This window comes from Lathyrus oleraceus, chromosome 3, assembly GCF_024323335.1.
Source record: "Lathyrus oleraceus cultivar Zhongwan6 chromosome 3, CAAS_Psat_ZW6_1.0, whole genome shotgun sequence".
In the NCBI taxonomy this organism is placed as follows: Eukaryota; Viridiplantae; Streptophyta; class Magnoliopsida; order Fabales; family Fabaceae; genus Lathyrus; species Lathyrus oleraceus.
In genome coordinates this window covers 14366920-14383822 of record NC_066581.1, presented here as the reverse complement: position 1 = coordinate 14383822, position 16903 = coordinate 14366920, and the positions used below count along the sequence as shown (strand labels likewise).

Genomic DNA, 16903 nt, shown 5'->3' with positions numbered 1-16903 from the left:
TAAGGATGAAATAAAATGAAAACATTCATGAATTTCACATGAGTATACTTGAAATTGCTAATGCCTCAGGAGCCCTGGGAGAAAAGATGACAGATGAAAAACTGGTAAGGAAAATACTCAGGTCACTCCCTAAGAAATTTGCAATGAAGGTGACTGCAATAGAAGAGTCTCAAGACATTTCCAACATGAGGGTAGATGAGCTAATTGGTTCCCTCCAAACCTTTGAGATGGGATTGAATGATGGTCTTGAAAAGAAAACAAAGAACATAGCCCTTATGTCAAACACAGAAGAGGAAAGGAATCAGGAGATTGATGAAGACCTGGTCAATGAAGTAGCAATGTTGGGAAGACAATTCAATAAACTGTTGAAAAAGATGGATGTAAGATCTAAGACAAATGTCAAGAACATCTCATCTGACATCAGTAAATCCAACAATGCTGGAAGAAGAGCAAGATCAGATGAGAAGCTCAAAGAAGAAAAAGAGGTACAGTGCTATGAATGTGATGGGTTTGGATACATCAGGACTGAATGTGGAACCTACCTTAGGAAACAGAAAATGAGTCTTGCTGCCACTTGGTCTGATGAGAGTGAAACAGAGGAGGCTGCAAATCTTGTGTCTGCCTTGATAGGAAGATGGGGATATGATGAAGACTCAAGTGATGGTGAAGTAACCTTTGAAGAATTGGCATCTACCTACAGAAAGTTGTGTATCAAAAGTGTAGAGCTGTGTAAACAGGTTGAACACAATAAGAAGGAAATAACTCAACTGGAGAATGAGAAGGAAGAATACTTGGAAATCATCTCCAATTTACAAACAGAAGCAGTGGGTTTAAATGCCAAGCTAGTTGAAAAACCTCAAGCTGAAAGACAGAAGATAACACAGCTGGAAGATGAGAAGGCAGACCATGTGAATTCTATCTCTAAGTTGAAAACTGAAGTCATGTTTCTAAATTCTAAACTAGAAGAGATGACCAAGTATGTAAGGATGTTAAGCAATGGATCTGACTCCTTAGACAAGATTCTCCAAACTGGACAAATAGCAGGAGACAAATCTGGTATTGGGTATAATAACTCAAAACCTGAGTGCAGCTACACTGGTGCAAAATCTCAAGCCAAACCTAAGTGCATCCATAATAAAAGTAAATATGTGATGTCACATCATATGTCACAACACCAGAGAAAAAAACAGCAGAAAGGGAAACACCAAAGATGGATATGCCATCACTGTGGGAAATTTGGTCATCTAAGGCCGTTCTGCTATAAACTATATGGTTATCCCAAGCCTGCTAATCATCAGAATCACTATCAATCCAAACCCAAGCAGCACAAGCCTATCATTAAGAAGCAATGGATTCCTAAGACTAATGCTACAGGTTTGATAGCTCACATACCCCTCAGAATCTCAGCCAAAGAAGAGTGGTACTTTGATAGTGGATGTTCCAGACACATGACTGGGAACCAAGACCTGATAACTGATATGCATCATCATATCATAGGCCATGTAACCTTTGGAGATGGAGCAAAAGGTGAAGTCAAGGGAACATGAAAGCTTGGGTGTTGTGGAGTTCCTAAACTTGACAAGGTTCTACTAGTTAAGGGTTTGACTGCAAATCTAATAAGCATCAGTCAATTATGTGATCAAGGTTTGAATGTTAACTTCACCAAAACTGAATGTCTAATCTTTGACAAAAATAGTGAAGTAATTATGAAAGGAATCAGGTCCAAAGATAACTGCTACATGTGGAGCTCTCAAATGGATTATCCCTTAAAGCATTGGATGAGTATAGATTCCCTCAAGAGTAATGACAAACAAGTCTGTGGGAAATGTCAGACAAAGATGTCACACCAGAAGCTCAGAGGAGAAAAGGTTATGATAACTCAAACAACTGAGAAGACAGATCAAATAAGTGGACATATGACCAGTCATAAGAAGAATGGAACTATTAAGGCTAGGCCACAAGGGAATTTATGTTCATCTCAAAGCAAAAAGACCAAGAACAATATGGAGAAGATTGGAGAGACACCTGCATCTACACATGTGAAAGGTATAGAAGATAGAAGCATTTGGGTTCAACTTGGTTGGATGAAACCTTTGATTACATACAATGTCACACACAATGTCATGACAATGTATTATGACAACCTGAATGCTAAAACTAGGTCAAAAAATCAGACTCAACACAAATGGACAATGTACTATTTTAGCTTCATTAGAAAACTCGTGAAAGACAAATTCAGAGGTCTAAAGCATGGATTGGAACTAGCAGACAGGGGTGCAAGGAAGTTGGGTGAAATTCAAAATGAGGGAGGAAAATTAGGGATTTGGACTCTTGAGAAATTATAGCAATTAAAGAGGAAAAATAAAAGAAATAAAAATAATGTCTGCCCTTTTAAAAGAAAGAGCCACATTAATGATAAATCATTCCCTAGCTTGAAAATAGTATCTATTCCTTTAGCACACGCTACCTAAACTCAGCAATCACCATTTCCATTCAACTTCTCAGAGAAGCTCAGCTAGGGCAAAGAAACTTTTCTCAAAAGTCCTACAACATGTCTCAACATCCATCATCATCTGGTTCCAAATCCTCCCAACATGCAAAGACTCCATCCATGGAGTTTGTAGATGAAGACGTGATGGACGTCACTCCTCTGTGCATGATACCGGGCGACACCACAGGTCCCTCCTCCAATGCTGGAGATAAGCAAGGTAATACCTCTGGTAACTCCTCTCTTCCAAAAGACATGTATTATGCTGATCGTGCTATAAGGAAATTAGTCACGAGGATTCTGAGTGAAGGGCATAAAGTTGAAGGGGTTTCTACCCCTCTGTCCAGAAGGGAACCCTCTCCTGAGGGAGAACCTCATGCTGATAAAGATGATGACTCATCTAGATCAGAAAAGGAGGTTGCTGCTGAAGGGCTTTGCTCTCTAGGTAAAACCCTACCTAGCAAGAAACCAAATGTGCCTCAAGAAAAGATTATTGACCTAGAGGAAGAAAACTCTGAAGGAGAGGATGATCCTTTGGTTCATCTGGTAAAACCTAGTGTAGCTGAGAAATTGAGAACTAAGAAAGGGAAAAGTGTGGCTAAAATGAGAACTGCTAGAGTGAAAAAGGCTGCAGGTATAGGACCCTCAAAACCCTGGAGCAAAGTTGAGGTTGGGAAAAGGAAAGAAAGAGACAGCTCTGACTCTGAGGATGATTTCAAAGACGATGTCCCAGACATCTCCCCTGCAAAAAGGCAGGCTGTTCAGAAGTCCCCTGGCAAAGCTACTGTTGTACACCTTGACAATATCTCCTTTCACTTAGAAGATGGTGCAGCTAAATGGAAATATGTTATTCAGAGGAGAATAGCTATTGAAAGAGAGGTTGGGAAAGAGGCTGTAGAGGTAACATAAATAATGGAATTGATCAAAACTGTTGGACTAATAAAGAACGTGGTAGCTCTTCCCCAATGTTATGAGGGGTTGGTAAAAGAGTTCATTGTTAATATCCCTGAGGATATTTATGAAAAGGGAAGCAGGGAGTTCTGCAAAGTGTTTATAAGGGGAAAATGTGTGAAATTCTCACCAAGTATTATCAACAAGTTCCTAGGAAGAGGAACTAATGGAGGAGTGGAGCTAGAGACTACAGACAATGAGGTCTGTAGGGATATCATAGCTGGCCAAGTTAAGGAATGGCCTAGTAGGAATCACTTATCAGCTGGGAAGCTCACTGCTAAATATGCCATCTTACACAAGATTGGATCAGCTAATTGGATACCTACTAATCATGTGCCCACCATCTCCATTAATCTTGAAAGAATCATTCATGCAATTGGAACAAGGGTTAATTATGATTTTGGCAAGTTCATATTTGATCAAACCATCAGACATGCATCTACAAATGCTGTGAAGTTACCCATTGCCTTTCCCTCCCTTATTTGTGGCATCATCCTAAGCCAACAACCAGGCATACTCAATACAGATGACCTGCCAAGTAGAAGAAAGACCCCTCTATCCATTCATTATAAGCTGTTTGAGGGAAGCCATGTAAATGATGTTGTCATAACATCTTCCAGAAGAGAGCCTGCAGCTAAAGGAAGCTTGATTGACCAACTAAAAGAGACCTGCAAGGAATTGGACAATGGTATAAGGGTGGCCAAGGCTAGAAAAGAAGCTTTAAAAGTTCTCATCTGTAGCCTGGAAAGGGAAGAAATAGAGAAGGCTGGTAAGGATGTCTGATATGGCTGGTACAAGTGCTGATGTTGAAGCAGATGTCAGAATGACATTCTGGATGGTACAGGTGCTGGAGTTCAGTAGCTGTTATTTGATGAATGCACAGATTTTGGGGGAGAAGAAGTACCCTTGTGCACTGTGCATTGTGTGTCTTACTAGTTGCATCCATAACTAGTAATTCTATTGTTTGTTGCACAGATTTATGGGGGAGGAGAAGTACCCTTGTGCATATGTGTATTACTAGTAGTTATATCTAGTAATTGTTATTGCTTCTGCTGCTGTTTAAACTACTGATATGTTGTTTAACTGCTGATAGTTTTCCTTGTGAACAAAAAGGACAGATATATGTTTTAGCCAAAATTTGCCAAAGGGGGAGTTTGTTGATTCTAAGTGTTGGCAGCAATTTTGGTAAAACAAAGAGTGTTCACAAGATGTCATATGTGATGTCTTAACATGAGATATCCTATGTACCTGCTGGAGTTCAAGAACATGTGCATGCAGGATTGTTTCAGAATGCCACATACAATGCCATGGCTTCTGATATTGGTTGTACCTGCTGGAGCTTAAATGAAAGACATGTTCATGCAGGATTGTTTCAGATGACATACACAAGGTCATGACATCTGATATGGTTGCCCCTGCTAAAAGCTATAAAAGGAATTATTGGATTATGCAGAATTTTTCCAGGATGTCAGACCCGATGTCATGACATCATGTACACAGAACATTCAGTATGAATGTCTGGTGTTTTATGATTGCACAATTAATGGAAATCTTTGAATGATTGAAGATCTGATTAGCTGGCGCATTGAATCATGGATTACAACCAAATTTACTTATTTTCCAATGAGATCTAACCAGCTGTTATAAAAAGATTTGATTGGAAAATAGATTTAGGGTTTTCAAGATGTCCAAGCCCAGCAGAATGCTTCTATAAAAGGGGACTTAGAAAACCTGTTTGAACACACAACCAAGACTGAGCGAAATACATAGAGAGAGCTAGGGTTTGTGTCTGTTTAGTCGTAAGACTTTTAGGTCATTCAAGTCATCCATTGATGATTGAATTGGACTGATTTGTGGTTGTAATTTGTCACTCTAAAGCTGTTAAGCAAGAGTGTGTGTCTTCTTGATCAAAGCTGTGAAGCAAGATCAAGAGTGTGTCTTCTTGATTGAAACTGTGAAGTAAAATCAAGAGTGTGTAATTGAAAAGTATTTTCTTTTCTCAAGGGATTGTTGTTTAAAATCACTGGTGTGTGATTGTAAGGGAAGATGAGTGGGTTCTCATATCTAAGAGTGCTTAGGTAGAAATTGCATGGGTAGAGATTAGGTGAGGAAGACTGTAACTTGTTGAAGTGTACGGAGAGTCTTTGAACTAATTCTATTTTAGTGAATTTCCTTCCTGGCTTGGTAGCCCCCAGACGTAGGTGAGTTGCACCGAACTAGGTTAACAATTGCTTGTGTGATTTGCTTTACCATTCTGTTTACTTATCCAATGTGTGTTAGCAGATATCAGTGTCGTGACATTACCTTCGACATGTTATATCTGATACCAGAATTTCACTGTCGTATCAGGGGCCTCCCATGAGGCAAAGTGGAGTGGTAGTGAAAGCTTTTGATGGATCGAGGAAAACTGTGATCGATGAAGTAGAACTCCCGATCTAGATTGGACCTAGTGATTTCCAGATCACTTTCCAGGTCATGGATATTCATCCATCATACAGCTGTTTGTTTGGCAGACCTTGGATTCACGAGGCAGGCGCCGTGACATTCACCCTACACCAGAAGTTGAAATTCGTTAAGAATAAGAAGTTGGTGGTGATAGGGGGAGAGAAGGCTCTCTTGGTTAGCCATTTATCTTTCTTTTCCTATATAGACGCTGAGGATTAGGTTGGGACTTCGTTCCAAGCCTTATCTATTGTTGAGCCTTCTAGAAAAGGACTTTCTTCATTTGTCTCCTACAATGTTGCTAAGTTGGCCATTGAGCATGGTGCAACTACTGGTTTGGGACAAATGATCAGGTTGGAAGATAATAAATTATGAGCTGGCATAGGGTATTCTTCAGGTATTTCCAATGAGCGTGGGTTGTTCCAGAGTGGTGGTTTCATCCACACTATTGAAGATCAAGAGGTTGTTGCCATAATGGAAGATGATGAAGAGGAAGATCTTGGCAACTTTGTCATCCCTGAAGGAATCTGCAATAATTGGGTTGTTGTTGATGTTCCAACAGTTATCCACAAGTCCACGTAATATGTTCATTTTGTTTAAAAAACCTTCTCCTATGCTAAAAGGAGAAGTGATGACATTGTTGGCACACATGTTGATTAATACAATGATATTCATTCAAAAATCACATGTTAAATGTTTGTTTTTCCAAATTATTTTTCCTTTTTGATTTTTGCATGAAATTGGTGATCACCATAAAACCCTAAAAAAGAGAAAAAAATCAATCTTTTCATCTGCATAATGATTTACTTTGTTTGAATCCTGAAATATCTTTTATACTCAAAATCATTATGCAGGTTGATCAAACCCATTGAACATAATGATCCAACACCATCTCCCAACGTTGAGTTCCCTGTATTTGAGGCCGAAGAAGATGATGTTGAAGAGATTCTTGATGAGATTACCCGTCTGCTTGAGCACGAGGAGAAGATCATTCTGCCGCATCTTGAGAATCTGGAAACAGTAAACTTGGGGTGTGAAGACTGCATTCATGAGGTGAAGATTGGGGAACTCCTTGAAGAGTTTGTGAAGAAGGGGTTGATTGAGTTGCTGCGAGAATATGTCGACGTCTTTGCCTAGTCGTATGAAGACATGCCATTGAAGCCTGAGTGTGTGCCTGTGAAGCAGAAGCTCAGAAGAACTCATCCCGATATGGCAATGAAGATTAAAGAAGAAGTTCAGAAGCAAATTGATGTGGGGTTTCTGGTGACTTCTACATATCCTCAGTGGGTGGCCAATATTGTGCCTGTGATTAAGAAAGATGGAAAAGTCTGAATGTGTGTGGACTATCGAGACTTGAATAAAGCTAGTCCGAAAGATGATTTTCCTCTACCACATATTGATATGTTGGTAGACAATACAACTAAATTCAATTTCTTCTCATTTATGGACAAATTTTCCCGTTATAACTAGATTAAAATGGCACCCGAGGATATGGAGAAGACAACATTCATCACACCTTGAGGAACATTGTGTTATCGAGTGATGCCCTTCGGTTTGAAGAACGCCAGAGCCACGTATCAACGTGTTATGACTACCTTGTTTCATGATATGATGCACAAGAAGATCGAGGTGTATGTTGATGATATGATTGCAAAGTCGAAAACGGAAGTTGAATATGTAGAACACTTGTTGAAGCTTTTCTAGCGTTTGAGGAAGTATAAACTCCGCTTGAATCCGAACAAGTGTACATTTAGAGTCCGTTCTGGCAAGTTATTGGGCTTTATTGTCAGTGAAAGAGGTATTGAAGTTGATCCTGCCAAGGTCAAAGCAATACAAGAGATGCCTGCGCCCAAAACTGAGAAGCAAGTCCGAGGTTTTCTTGGCCGCTTGAATTATATTTCTAGATTTATATCCCATATGACTGCCACACATGCGCCTATATTCAAGCTCCTCCGGAAAGATCAGTCTCATGATTGGACCGAGGATTGCCAGAAAGCTTTTGACAGTATCAAAGAGTATCTGTCCGAGCCTCCGATTCTGTCTCCGCCTGTTGAAGGGAGACCATTGATTATGTACTTGACTGTGCTTGATGACTCTATGGGTCGTGTATTGGGTCAACAAGATGAATCAGGGAAGAAAGAATATGCGATATACTACTTGAGTAAGAAGTTCATTGATTGTGAGTCTCGGTACTCAATGCTTGAGAAGACATGCTATGCTTTGGCTTGGGCTGCCAAGCGCTTACGCGAGTATATGTTGAATCATACGACTTGGTTGATATATAAAATGGATCCAATCAAGTATATCTTTGAGAAGCCTACTTTAACTGGGAGGATTGCCTGTTGGCAGATGTTGTTATCCGAGTATGATATTGAGTATCGAGCTCAGAAAGCTATTAAAGGTAGTATCTTGGCTGACCACTTGGCACATCAACCAATTGAGGATTATCAATCTGTTCAGTACGACTTCCCAGATGAGAAGATTCTGTATTTGAAAATGAAAGATTGTGATGAGCCTACGCTCGATGAAAGGCCAGAGCATGGTTCCCGATGGGGCATGGTGTTCGATGGTGCTGTTAATCAGTATGGAAATGGTATTGGGGCAGTGACTATTACTCCTCAAGGCACGCATTTTCCTTTTACAGCAAGGCTAACTTTCAAATACACGAATAGTATGGTTGAGTATGAGGCCTGTATTATGGGTTTGGAAGAGTGTGTTGATCTTAGGATCAAACATCTTGATGTTTATGGTGATTCGGCCCTCGTTGTTAATCAGATTAAGGGTGAATGAGAGACGAATCAGCCTGGCCTCATCCCATATAGAGATTATGCAAGGAGGATTTCAACTTTCTTTACTAAGGTTGACTTCCATCATATTCCTCGAGATGAGAATCGGATGGCAGATGCTCTTGCTACACTTGCCTCAATGATTATGGTGAAATATTAGAATGAAGTCCCCAATATCACTGTGATGCGCTTGGATAGACCAGCTCATGTATTTGCAGTTGAAGAAGTGAGAGATGATAAGCCATGGTATGATGATATCAAGTGCTTTCTCCAAAGTCAGATTTACCCGCCTGGGGCATCTGTTAAAGATAAGAAGACTTTGAGGAGATTATCTGGCAGTTTCTACCTTAATGGTGATGTGCTTTATAAGAGAAACTTTGACATGGTTCTGCTCAGATGCGTGGATAGACACGAAGCAGACCTATTGATGACTAATGTCCATGAGGGTTTATTTGATACTCATTCCAGTGGACATGCTATGGCGAAGAAGATATTGAGAGCAGGCTACTATTGGCTGACAATGGAGTCTGACTGCTGCAAATATATGAAGAAATGCCACAAGTGTCAAATTTATGCGAATAAGATTCATATTCCCCCGACACTCCTGAATGTTATTTCCTCACCATGGCCTTTATCCATGTGGGGAATTGACATGATTGGCATGATAGAGCTAAAGGCGTCGAACGGTCATCGTTTTATTCTCGTAGCTATTGATTACTTCACCAAGTGGGTTGAAGCGGCATCATATGCAAATGTGACCAGGCAGGTGGTTGTGAAGTTTATCAAGAACCAGCTTATATGTCGTTATGGTGTGCCAGACAAGATCATTACTGATAATGGATCTAACTTGAACAACAAAATGATGAAAGAGCTGTGTAGTGAGTTCAAGATTGTACATCATAATTGTTCTCCCTATAGACCCAAGATGAATGGAGTTGTTGAAGCTGCTAATAAAAACACAAGAAGATTATCCAGAAGATGGTTGTTACGTATAAAGATTGGCATGAGATGCTACCATTTGCCTTGCATGGTTATCGTACATTTGTCCGCACTTCAACAAAGGCAACCCCTTTCTCTCTTGTATATGGCATGGAGGTTGTGCTCCCCATAGAGGTTGAGATCCCGTCGATGAGAGTCTTGATGGAAGCTAAGTTGACTGAGGCTGAATGGGTTCAGAGTCGTTATGACCAGTTGAACTTGATAGAAGAGAAGAGATTAACTGCCATGTGCCATGGTCAGTTATATCAGCAAAGGATGAAGAAAGCCTTTTGTAGCGGGGTATTCGTTACCTTTAGATTTTATTGACTAAATTAAAAGTAAATCATACAATTCGAGTCGCCGCCACACTTCTATTTATCCAAAGGAAAGGTTAGAAAGCGAACAAAAACCGAGAAGTTTTATCAAATCAAAAACTAATAAAAATGTCAGAGATTTGGGTAAGGGGGTTGGTTATGCAATGGGAAGGTTTTAAGCACCCAAAACATCCTTAGTACTCTAAGGGAGCCCCTTTTACAAATGTTGTAAGGTAGGTTGGTATTTGTGAAAATATTTGTTCAAACATGATTGGGGAGATGAGAAAAGAATATACAAGTTATTTACAATTTTGTGTTTGAATGGATGAACCCATTGCCTACGTACCATCTTAAAAAAGATTAGGATCAAAACCTCGTAGTTCGGGGTAAAAATCTCAAAAGAAGTTGGTGAATTGATTGGTGAAAAGCCTTAAGGTCTTTTGTTATCAAAGGGAGAAAACTCAACCTAAAACCACAAATCCACCATGTGAGGAGAGCTTCAACATGCTAGTGAGGGGTTAACCCTATAATAAGCATGGAAGACTTATAATCCATCACTAAGGATACAGGTGAGTATTATATCGACCTCTAGGATAACTCAAACCTAATAGCTAATGTTTATGAAAAGCTTTAACACAAATGGTCATTGGAACCACAAAAAAAATTGAGTGAGTTGTATTTACAAATGAAAATTATTCACAAAATAAGGTCAAAATTGACTTAGGATTCAATTCAAAATAAGTGTTATGAAAAGAGTTTAGAAAAATCAAAGGCATAGTGCCTAGGTTTCTAATTTCGGAAACAATGTTAATGTTTGCACAAAAGTTTGGCTTGGGTTAGAGTGGAGAGAAGAAGAGAAGGGCTAAGTCCTAAACATGCAAAGATGAGGGAAGAGAAATAAAACCACTTGAAGTTCCCTTCTTAAGATCATAAAGATGATCCAAGTTGCTCCCTTTCCTTTGGAATTAGCAAGCAATAAGCAAATAACTCAAGCAATCAAGCAAATATCAATCAAGCTCCTAGGAATCTTCCAATTGGCTTTTGTATCTCTTATCTTGGATGTCCATGACAATGATTCTTCTAATTGGCTCAAGTTTAGGATCCCTAGCACACAAGAACACACAAATCAAAAAGTTCCACAATGCAATAAAAAGAATGGACAAGAGTGAGTTTAGAATTATGGGTCCTTTCAATTCATCTTCAAGATTAAGCATTCTAAAGGCATGAGGCCTAGTTTCTCTTTGACAATTTTTTGCACTCTAAAGGAATGAGGCCTAGTTTCTCTTCAAACCCCATTATCATAGGTAAGGTCCTAAATCTAAGTCCTTTCTCGATTTGCATTGGGTTCACACAAACAAAACAAAACAAACACAATATTATATACACAATAATGTGCTCAAGTGAGCAAAAGGAAAATTCCATTAACATAAACATGAGCTCAAGTGAGCAAAGGGAAAAGGCAAATGAATTAATGTGCAAGAAATTAAATTGCATTAAAGTAAATTGCAAGAATTAAATGCTTGAATTAAATGTTAGTAATTAGTAATTAGTGTTAGTGTGTCATAAGGCAATTTAGCGCTATGTTAAGCAATCGTGAGTGGACTAATGTAGTAGTCACACCTATCTGAAGCCGTTCAATAAAACTATAGGCAAGAAACACAAGTTAGAGACCATGACTAGTAAGCCAAGCTCCTACAACTTGCCATGCCAAAAGAAAAGAAAGAATGACCTTGTATTGATTTAGGTTTTTTGCTTGACCAAGAAGCAACCTATCCTTAATGCCAAGCAATTCACTTGATCTTTGATCAAGATGAATTTGATTTGAATCAAGGAAGGTTAAGTCTCCCATATGTCAAGGCTAACCACCAATCTTTAACTCATTGGTCAAAAAGAAAAAAAAGAAGAAGAAGAAGAAGGAATGGAATGTACATAATTGAAATTTAAATGACATAACCAACACACATTGATCAAACATGAATAGAATCAACATCAATCAATGGTAAACAGAAGTGAGATGAAGCTTAGAAGTCAAGAAACAATAAAAATACTTTTGGTATTTCTTGGAATTAAAATAATACTTGAATTAAAATAAACAAATAAAGGTCAAACTTCAAATCCAATTCAAATCAACTTGGAAAAGTCCAATTGGATCATCAGAAGTTCAACATGGTTAAATAAGGTTTGACAAAAAATTTCATCATTTTTTGAAAACAGAAACTAAATTTAAACAATTAAAAAATGAAGAAAAATAACATAATTGAATTAAAATCTCAAATAAATCTCAAATCAATTAAGAAATTGATGAGAATATATTTCATAGATTCATCATCATTCAAAGATGTTAAGAAAATATTTTTGGCATTTTTGAATATTGGAAAGTATTTTAAATGAATTAAAAATAACCAGAAAAGAGAAAATTCACAAAAAATATTAAATGGAATTATAAAAAATATTAAAAATCATTTTCAGAAACTAGAATTTAAAAGGGAAATATTGCAATTGGTCCCATATTTTTATGATTAAAAATGAAGAAGTTATGAATTTTTAAAATAAGATGGAATTAAAGAAAATAGAATGGAAAATCAGAAAATGGAAAAAAACAAGGAGCGTCTGATCCTGATTCATTAAATAACGTGGATCATCACAAGGCTGATAAGCGCGCGCTCATGGTAGGCCTTGGTCAAAAGAGAAACACGCTTCATTTAAAAAAGTCATAACACTCAAGGGTCCAGATTAGATCAGAAGCAACACATCCAATGGCCATGAACTCGTCCACGTGGGGATGGTAGTGGAAACCACCGTCTTCTCCGACGAGACTCACCGTTCCGGCCAAAATTTGCAGGTTTTCAAAACTTCATTAAAATGCACGATCTATATATCTTTGGAAAGCTGGGGTGATTTACATCACCCCTGTACCATTGGTTTCCACTCAAGATCTCTATAGAGAGAGAAATCTGAGATGGAAATTTGTGGTGTTCAAACTGAACTTATTCAATTCATGAAATTAAAAGCTCAAATCAATTGCCTCTCACATGAGGACTTCAGAGGTACCAAGCAATGCAAGAAATGATCGATATCCAAGTAGTGTCGAATGAAAACAGTTTGACCAACAACCTTTGAAGTGCAGCTTTACAAGACTTGATATACTCCAATTCTTAGATGCAGTGTGTTCTTGAGATAGCAAGGAAGCAAGGTTTAGGAATTGAAGTTCAATGATCAACCAATGAAGTTGAAAATTGAACTTGAAAATTGAAAAAGAAAACTCATAATTCCTTTTAATGGAGGTTGGGATTTCACTTCTGCAGCAGTTCAGGCGCCTTGAGGTTGGTTTTTGAAGATAATGCAACACTCTATTTATAGCCAAGCATGATGCAAGCAATGAAAAATTTGTGTGTGCATGAGCTTGGATCCTCCATGCATGGGCCTGTACAGGCGCATGTGAGGCCCAAACTCAATTGGTTTTACATGTTGATGATGAAAAAAATGAGTTTGGACGTGTACATGGCAAGGCAATGTGGTGTGCAAGCAATTTAATCATGTTATGCATAATTGGGAACAAAACTTCTCCTCTTCGAAAATGCCACTTGCCAAATTGAAACATAGCCATATGGGTAATGGTTAGAAAGGTCTTGACATGAGGAACAAATGTTATGTTGAAAAAAATCCATTTGGAGTTGGGAAAATATTGAAAACTGATCATGAAGTTCAAGGTGCAAAACATGTATATGGAAATTTTGCCAAAACGGACCAACTTCAAGCCCTTCTTTTTCAATGATGCAAGCCTCAAATTACAAAACCTTGAACATCAAAGTTGTAGATCTTTTCAAGACAATAAATTTGGACTTAACTTGTGCATCATTTGAATTTTTTATGAGAAAGTTATGGGCACTTGAAGTTGGACTTTCTCACATTTCAATGACTTTGGTCCAAAGTGACCTATAATGTTTTGTATTATCACATGTGTTTATTTTAGGATTATGAAATTTTGTCCAACATACAAAATTTAAGTAGGCATCTTAAACTTTCTAATGCATTTTGTCCCACCTCAAAATCATACAAAATGAAGGAGTTAGGTCCTTGGGAAGTTGACCCAAAATTAGGGTTTCAATCAAAATGACCTATAATGTTTTGAAATGAATGATGGCCCTTCCAAGTTTCAAATAAATTATTGATTAACATGAAAGTTGTTCATATGGTTCGTAAGAACATTGTTTCTCTTGGGGTCATCTTCATTTGACAAACACATCAAAAGTTATGTCTCAGTGGATTTCAAAATAGTCATATGAATTGACTGATCAACTTCTCAAGTCCAAACTTCAAATCTTAATGAATTGATGATTGAGGATACTCACATAAGCTCATATATGCATGAAATGATGAATTAAATAACTTCCCTTGATTTTATTTGATCATGGGTTGAGGTTGCTTCATGAGCAAGGCACCGTCAATGCACAGTTGAATTAGGGTTTCCTTGGGAAACAATCCTCAAGCCCTTTAGTTTATATTGATCAAATTGACAAATTGGGATACTTGGGAGGCATATATGATGATTGAGAGCTTTGGGAACCATTGTCATGCTTGCTTTCAACTTCATCTGGCCATTTTTTGAGCATAGGGGCCTCCTAGAAGCCTTTGACCACATGATTGCTTGAGCTTCAAAACAAACAAAGTTAGTGACATATTGTTGTGCTTTTGGTTAGTAAACAAAATAAGAAAAGAAATAATATACAATTCAAGCATGCTTGGTGGTCTCAAACCAACTCACACAAGTCCCAACCCTAGGGTAAAGGAGCCAGATGATATGATCCTTGAGGAAGATACAATGGGCAATGATATGATGCCATGAGGGATCTTAGGTTCAAAATTAGGGTCTTACACCTTTGATAAGAAGGTCAAGCCTCGTGTGTTCTGAGAAGGTGACATCTTGCTCAAGAAAGTCTTGTCTTTTGCGCCCGATTCTAGGGGGAAGTGGACTCCAAACTGTGAAGGTTCATATGTTGTTAAGAGACCCTTTTCAGGCGGTGCTTTGATACTCACAACTATGGATGGGGAGGATTTCACTCGTCCTGTAAATTCTGATGCAGTCAAGAAATACTTCGCCTAAAATAAAAACAGAATAGCTCGCTAAGTTGAAAACCCGAAAGGGAGACTTAGGCAAAAATGAGCATCTCGGTGGATTGAAAACTCGAAAGGACGGTCCAGGCAAAAGTTAGAGACATAAAAAAATGAATATATTTATCCCGCTAGATTGAGTACCTCACCATGGGGTAATCTAGGCAAAAATTAGGAATTTGGCAAGTAACTGCATCCTGACAAGACTTTGTTCTTCAACTGTCGTCTGTCAAAGATTCTCGCTCAGTCATCGTCAACTGAAGCTTCAAATACATTGGATTCAGAGTTGGTGGAGAAATGGTCATTCTGTTCAATGTAGCCTTTTTCAAATATATATCACCAATTTTAAAATTGTAAATATCCATGGAGTCTCGCCATTTGCGGACTACCATTCTATCAAACAAATTTGAGCCTTTATCCAATTCTTTGCACTCTTATTTATTTCTGCTTAACAAATGTTTCATGTTTTAAATTGATAAATATCATTGTTTTAAACAAATAAGGTTTTATAAACTGTTTTAAACAAAGTGAACATTCACAATAACTAAAAAGGATAGTATGATCTCCAAAAGGTAAGACACTTGTTCATATTCTAGCATGTTTGTATCCTTTTCATCATCTTTCAGGTTGTCTCCAGTAAGCGCAGAGAAGAGTGATGCATCCTCAGCTCCCCAGAGAATCTGGAGTTTTTTGGCCTCAATATTTTAGAGAGATGTGTATATCTCTATGTCAGGCACTAGCATTTGTGCTTTATCAGTTATATGGTTGTCATCCCTTGTGTGGATTGACCTAAAATCCCTTATAGATTGATAAAAGTTGATATGATATCTATTCATGAGGAAGTTTGTCTTTCCCCAGTGAGCAGAAATGCCCAGCATGAGTAGAAATCCTCGGCAGAGTAAGCATGTGTTCCCTGCAAAGTTATCTTTCAGATATCGCCTCAGCAGTAGTTGCCTAGAGGAGTTGGTGAAGGGTTTGTCCCCTTTTCATCCCCAGCATGTCACGTGTCGACGTAGGATTCGTTCCCGATTCCCTCAGTCAGGACAGTTTCTCCTGAGGTACTTATAATTCTCCCCAGCAGGAGGTACTTATAGTTACCCCCAACAGGTTGGCTTACAGCTCATCCCCAGTAGTGTTGCTTGCAGCAGACTATCCCCAGTATAGTCGCCTATAGTCCATCCTCAGTGGAGTTTCCCGATCCTAGCTTGACGTTTGTATCCCCTCCATGGTTGAAGATTTCTTCCAATATTGGACGGTGATGAGGAATATGTGTTATTTCCTTCCCCAGCGGAGCATTTGTTCTCCCTCTCCCCTAACAGAGATGTTTCGCCAGCAGTTAGAAAGGAAACGTTTGATTGATTGTGTTTCTGTTTGGTGGTTGTTCCCCAGAAGATTCCACGTCATCCCTTGATAAGATCCTCAGTAGAGTTCTCCTATGACAGATCTTATTGATATCTCTGCATGTTCCCAAGAATTGTCGGAAGATCCCCGGCAGTTGGTAGCTGTGACTTTGCCGATCCCCGACAGTGACTCTGCATGATCCCCAACAGTGGTCTGTAGCTCTTCCCCACCAGAATTGATTTCTCTTGTGGGCCTGGCTTTTCTCTTTTGAGATGTTATACCGGATGTCCATTCGTGATTCTCAGACCTGTTTGTGTTAGATATGTCTGTTTGTCAGAATTAATCATACATAAACCACGCATATACATGCATAATTATAGCATTCAGATATTCATGTTGCATTCTTTGCCATATATCATTGCTTGTTATCTCCTGCTATGGGTGAAACATTTTTCCCCAAGCAGATGTCTGTGTCTGATCTCTCCATATAG

General features: G+C 38.6%; 1 protein-coding gene across 1 annotated transcript; it reads left to right on the top strand.

The window, feature by feature from the left end:
• Nucleotides 1–2551: 2551 nt before the first annotated feature.
• On the top strand, nucleotides 2552–3397 carry LOC127129421 (uncharacterized). Its single transcript, XM_051058608.1, has one exon. The coding sequence runs from the start codon at nucleotides 2552–2554 to the stop codon at nucleotides 3395–3397; it is 846 nt and encodes a 281-aa protein (XP_050914565.1).
• The last annotated feature ends 13506 nt before the right edge of the window (nucleotides 3398–16903 follow it).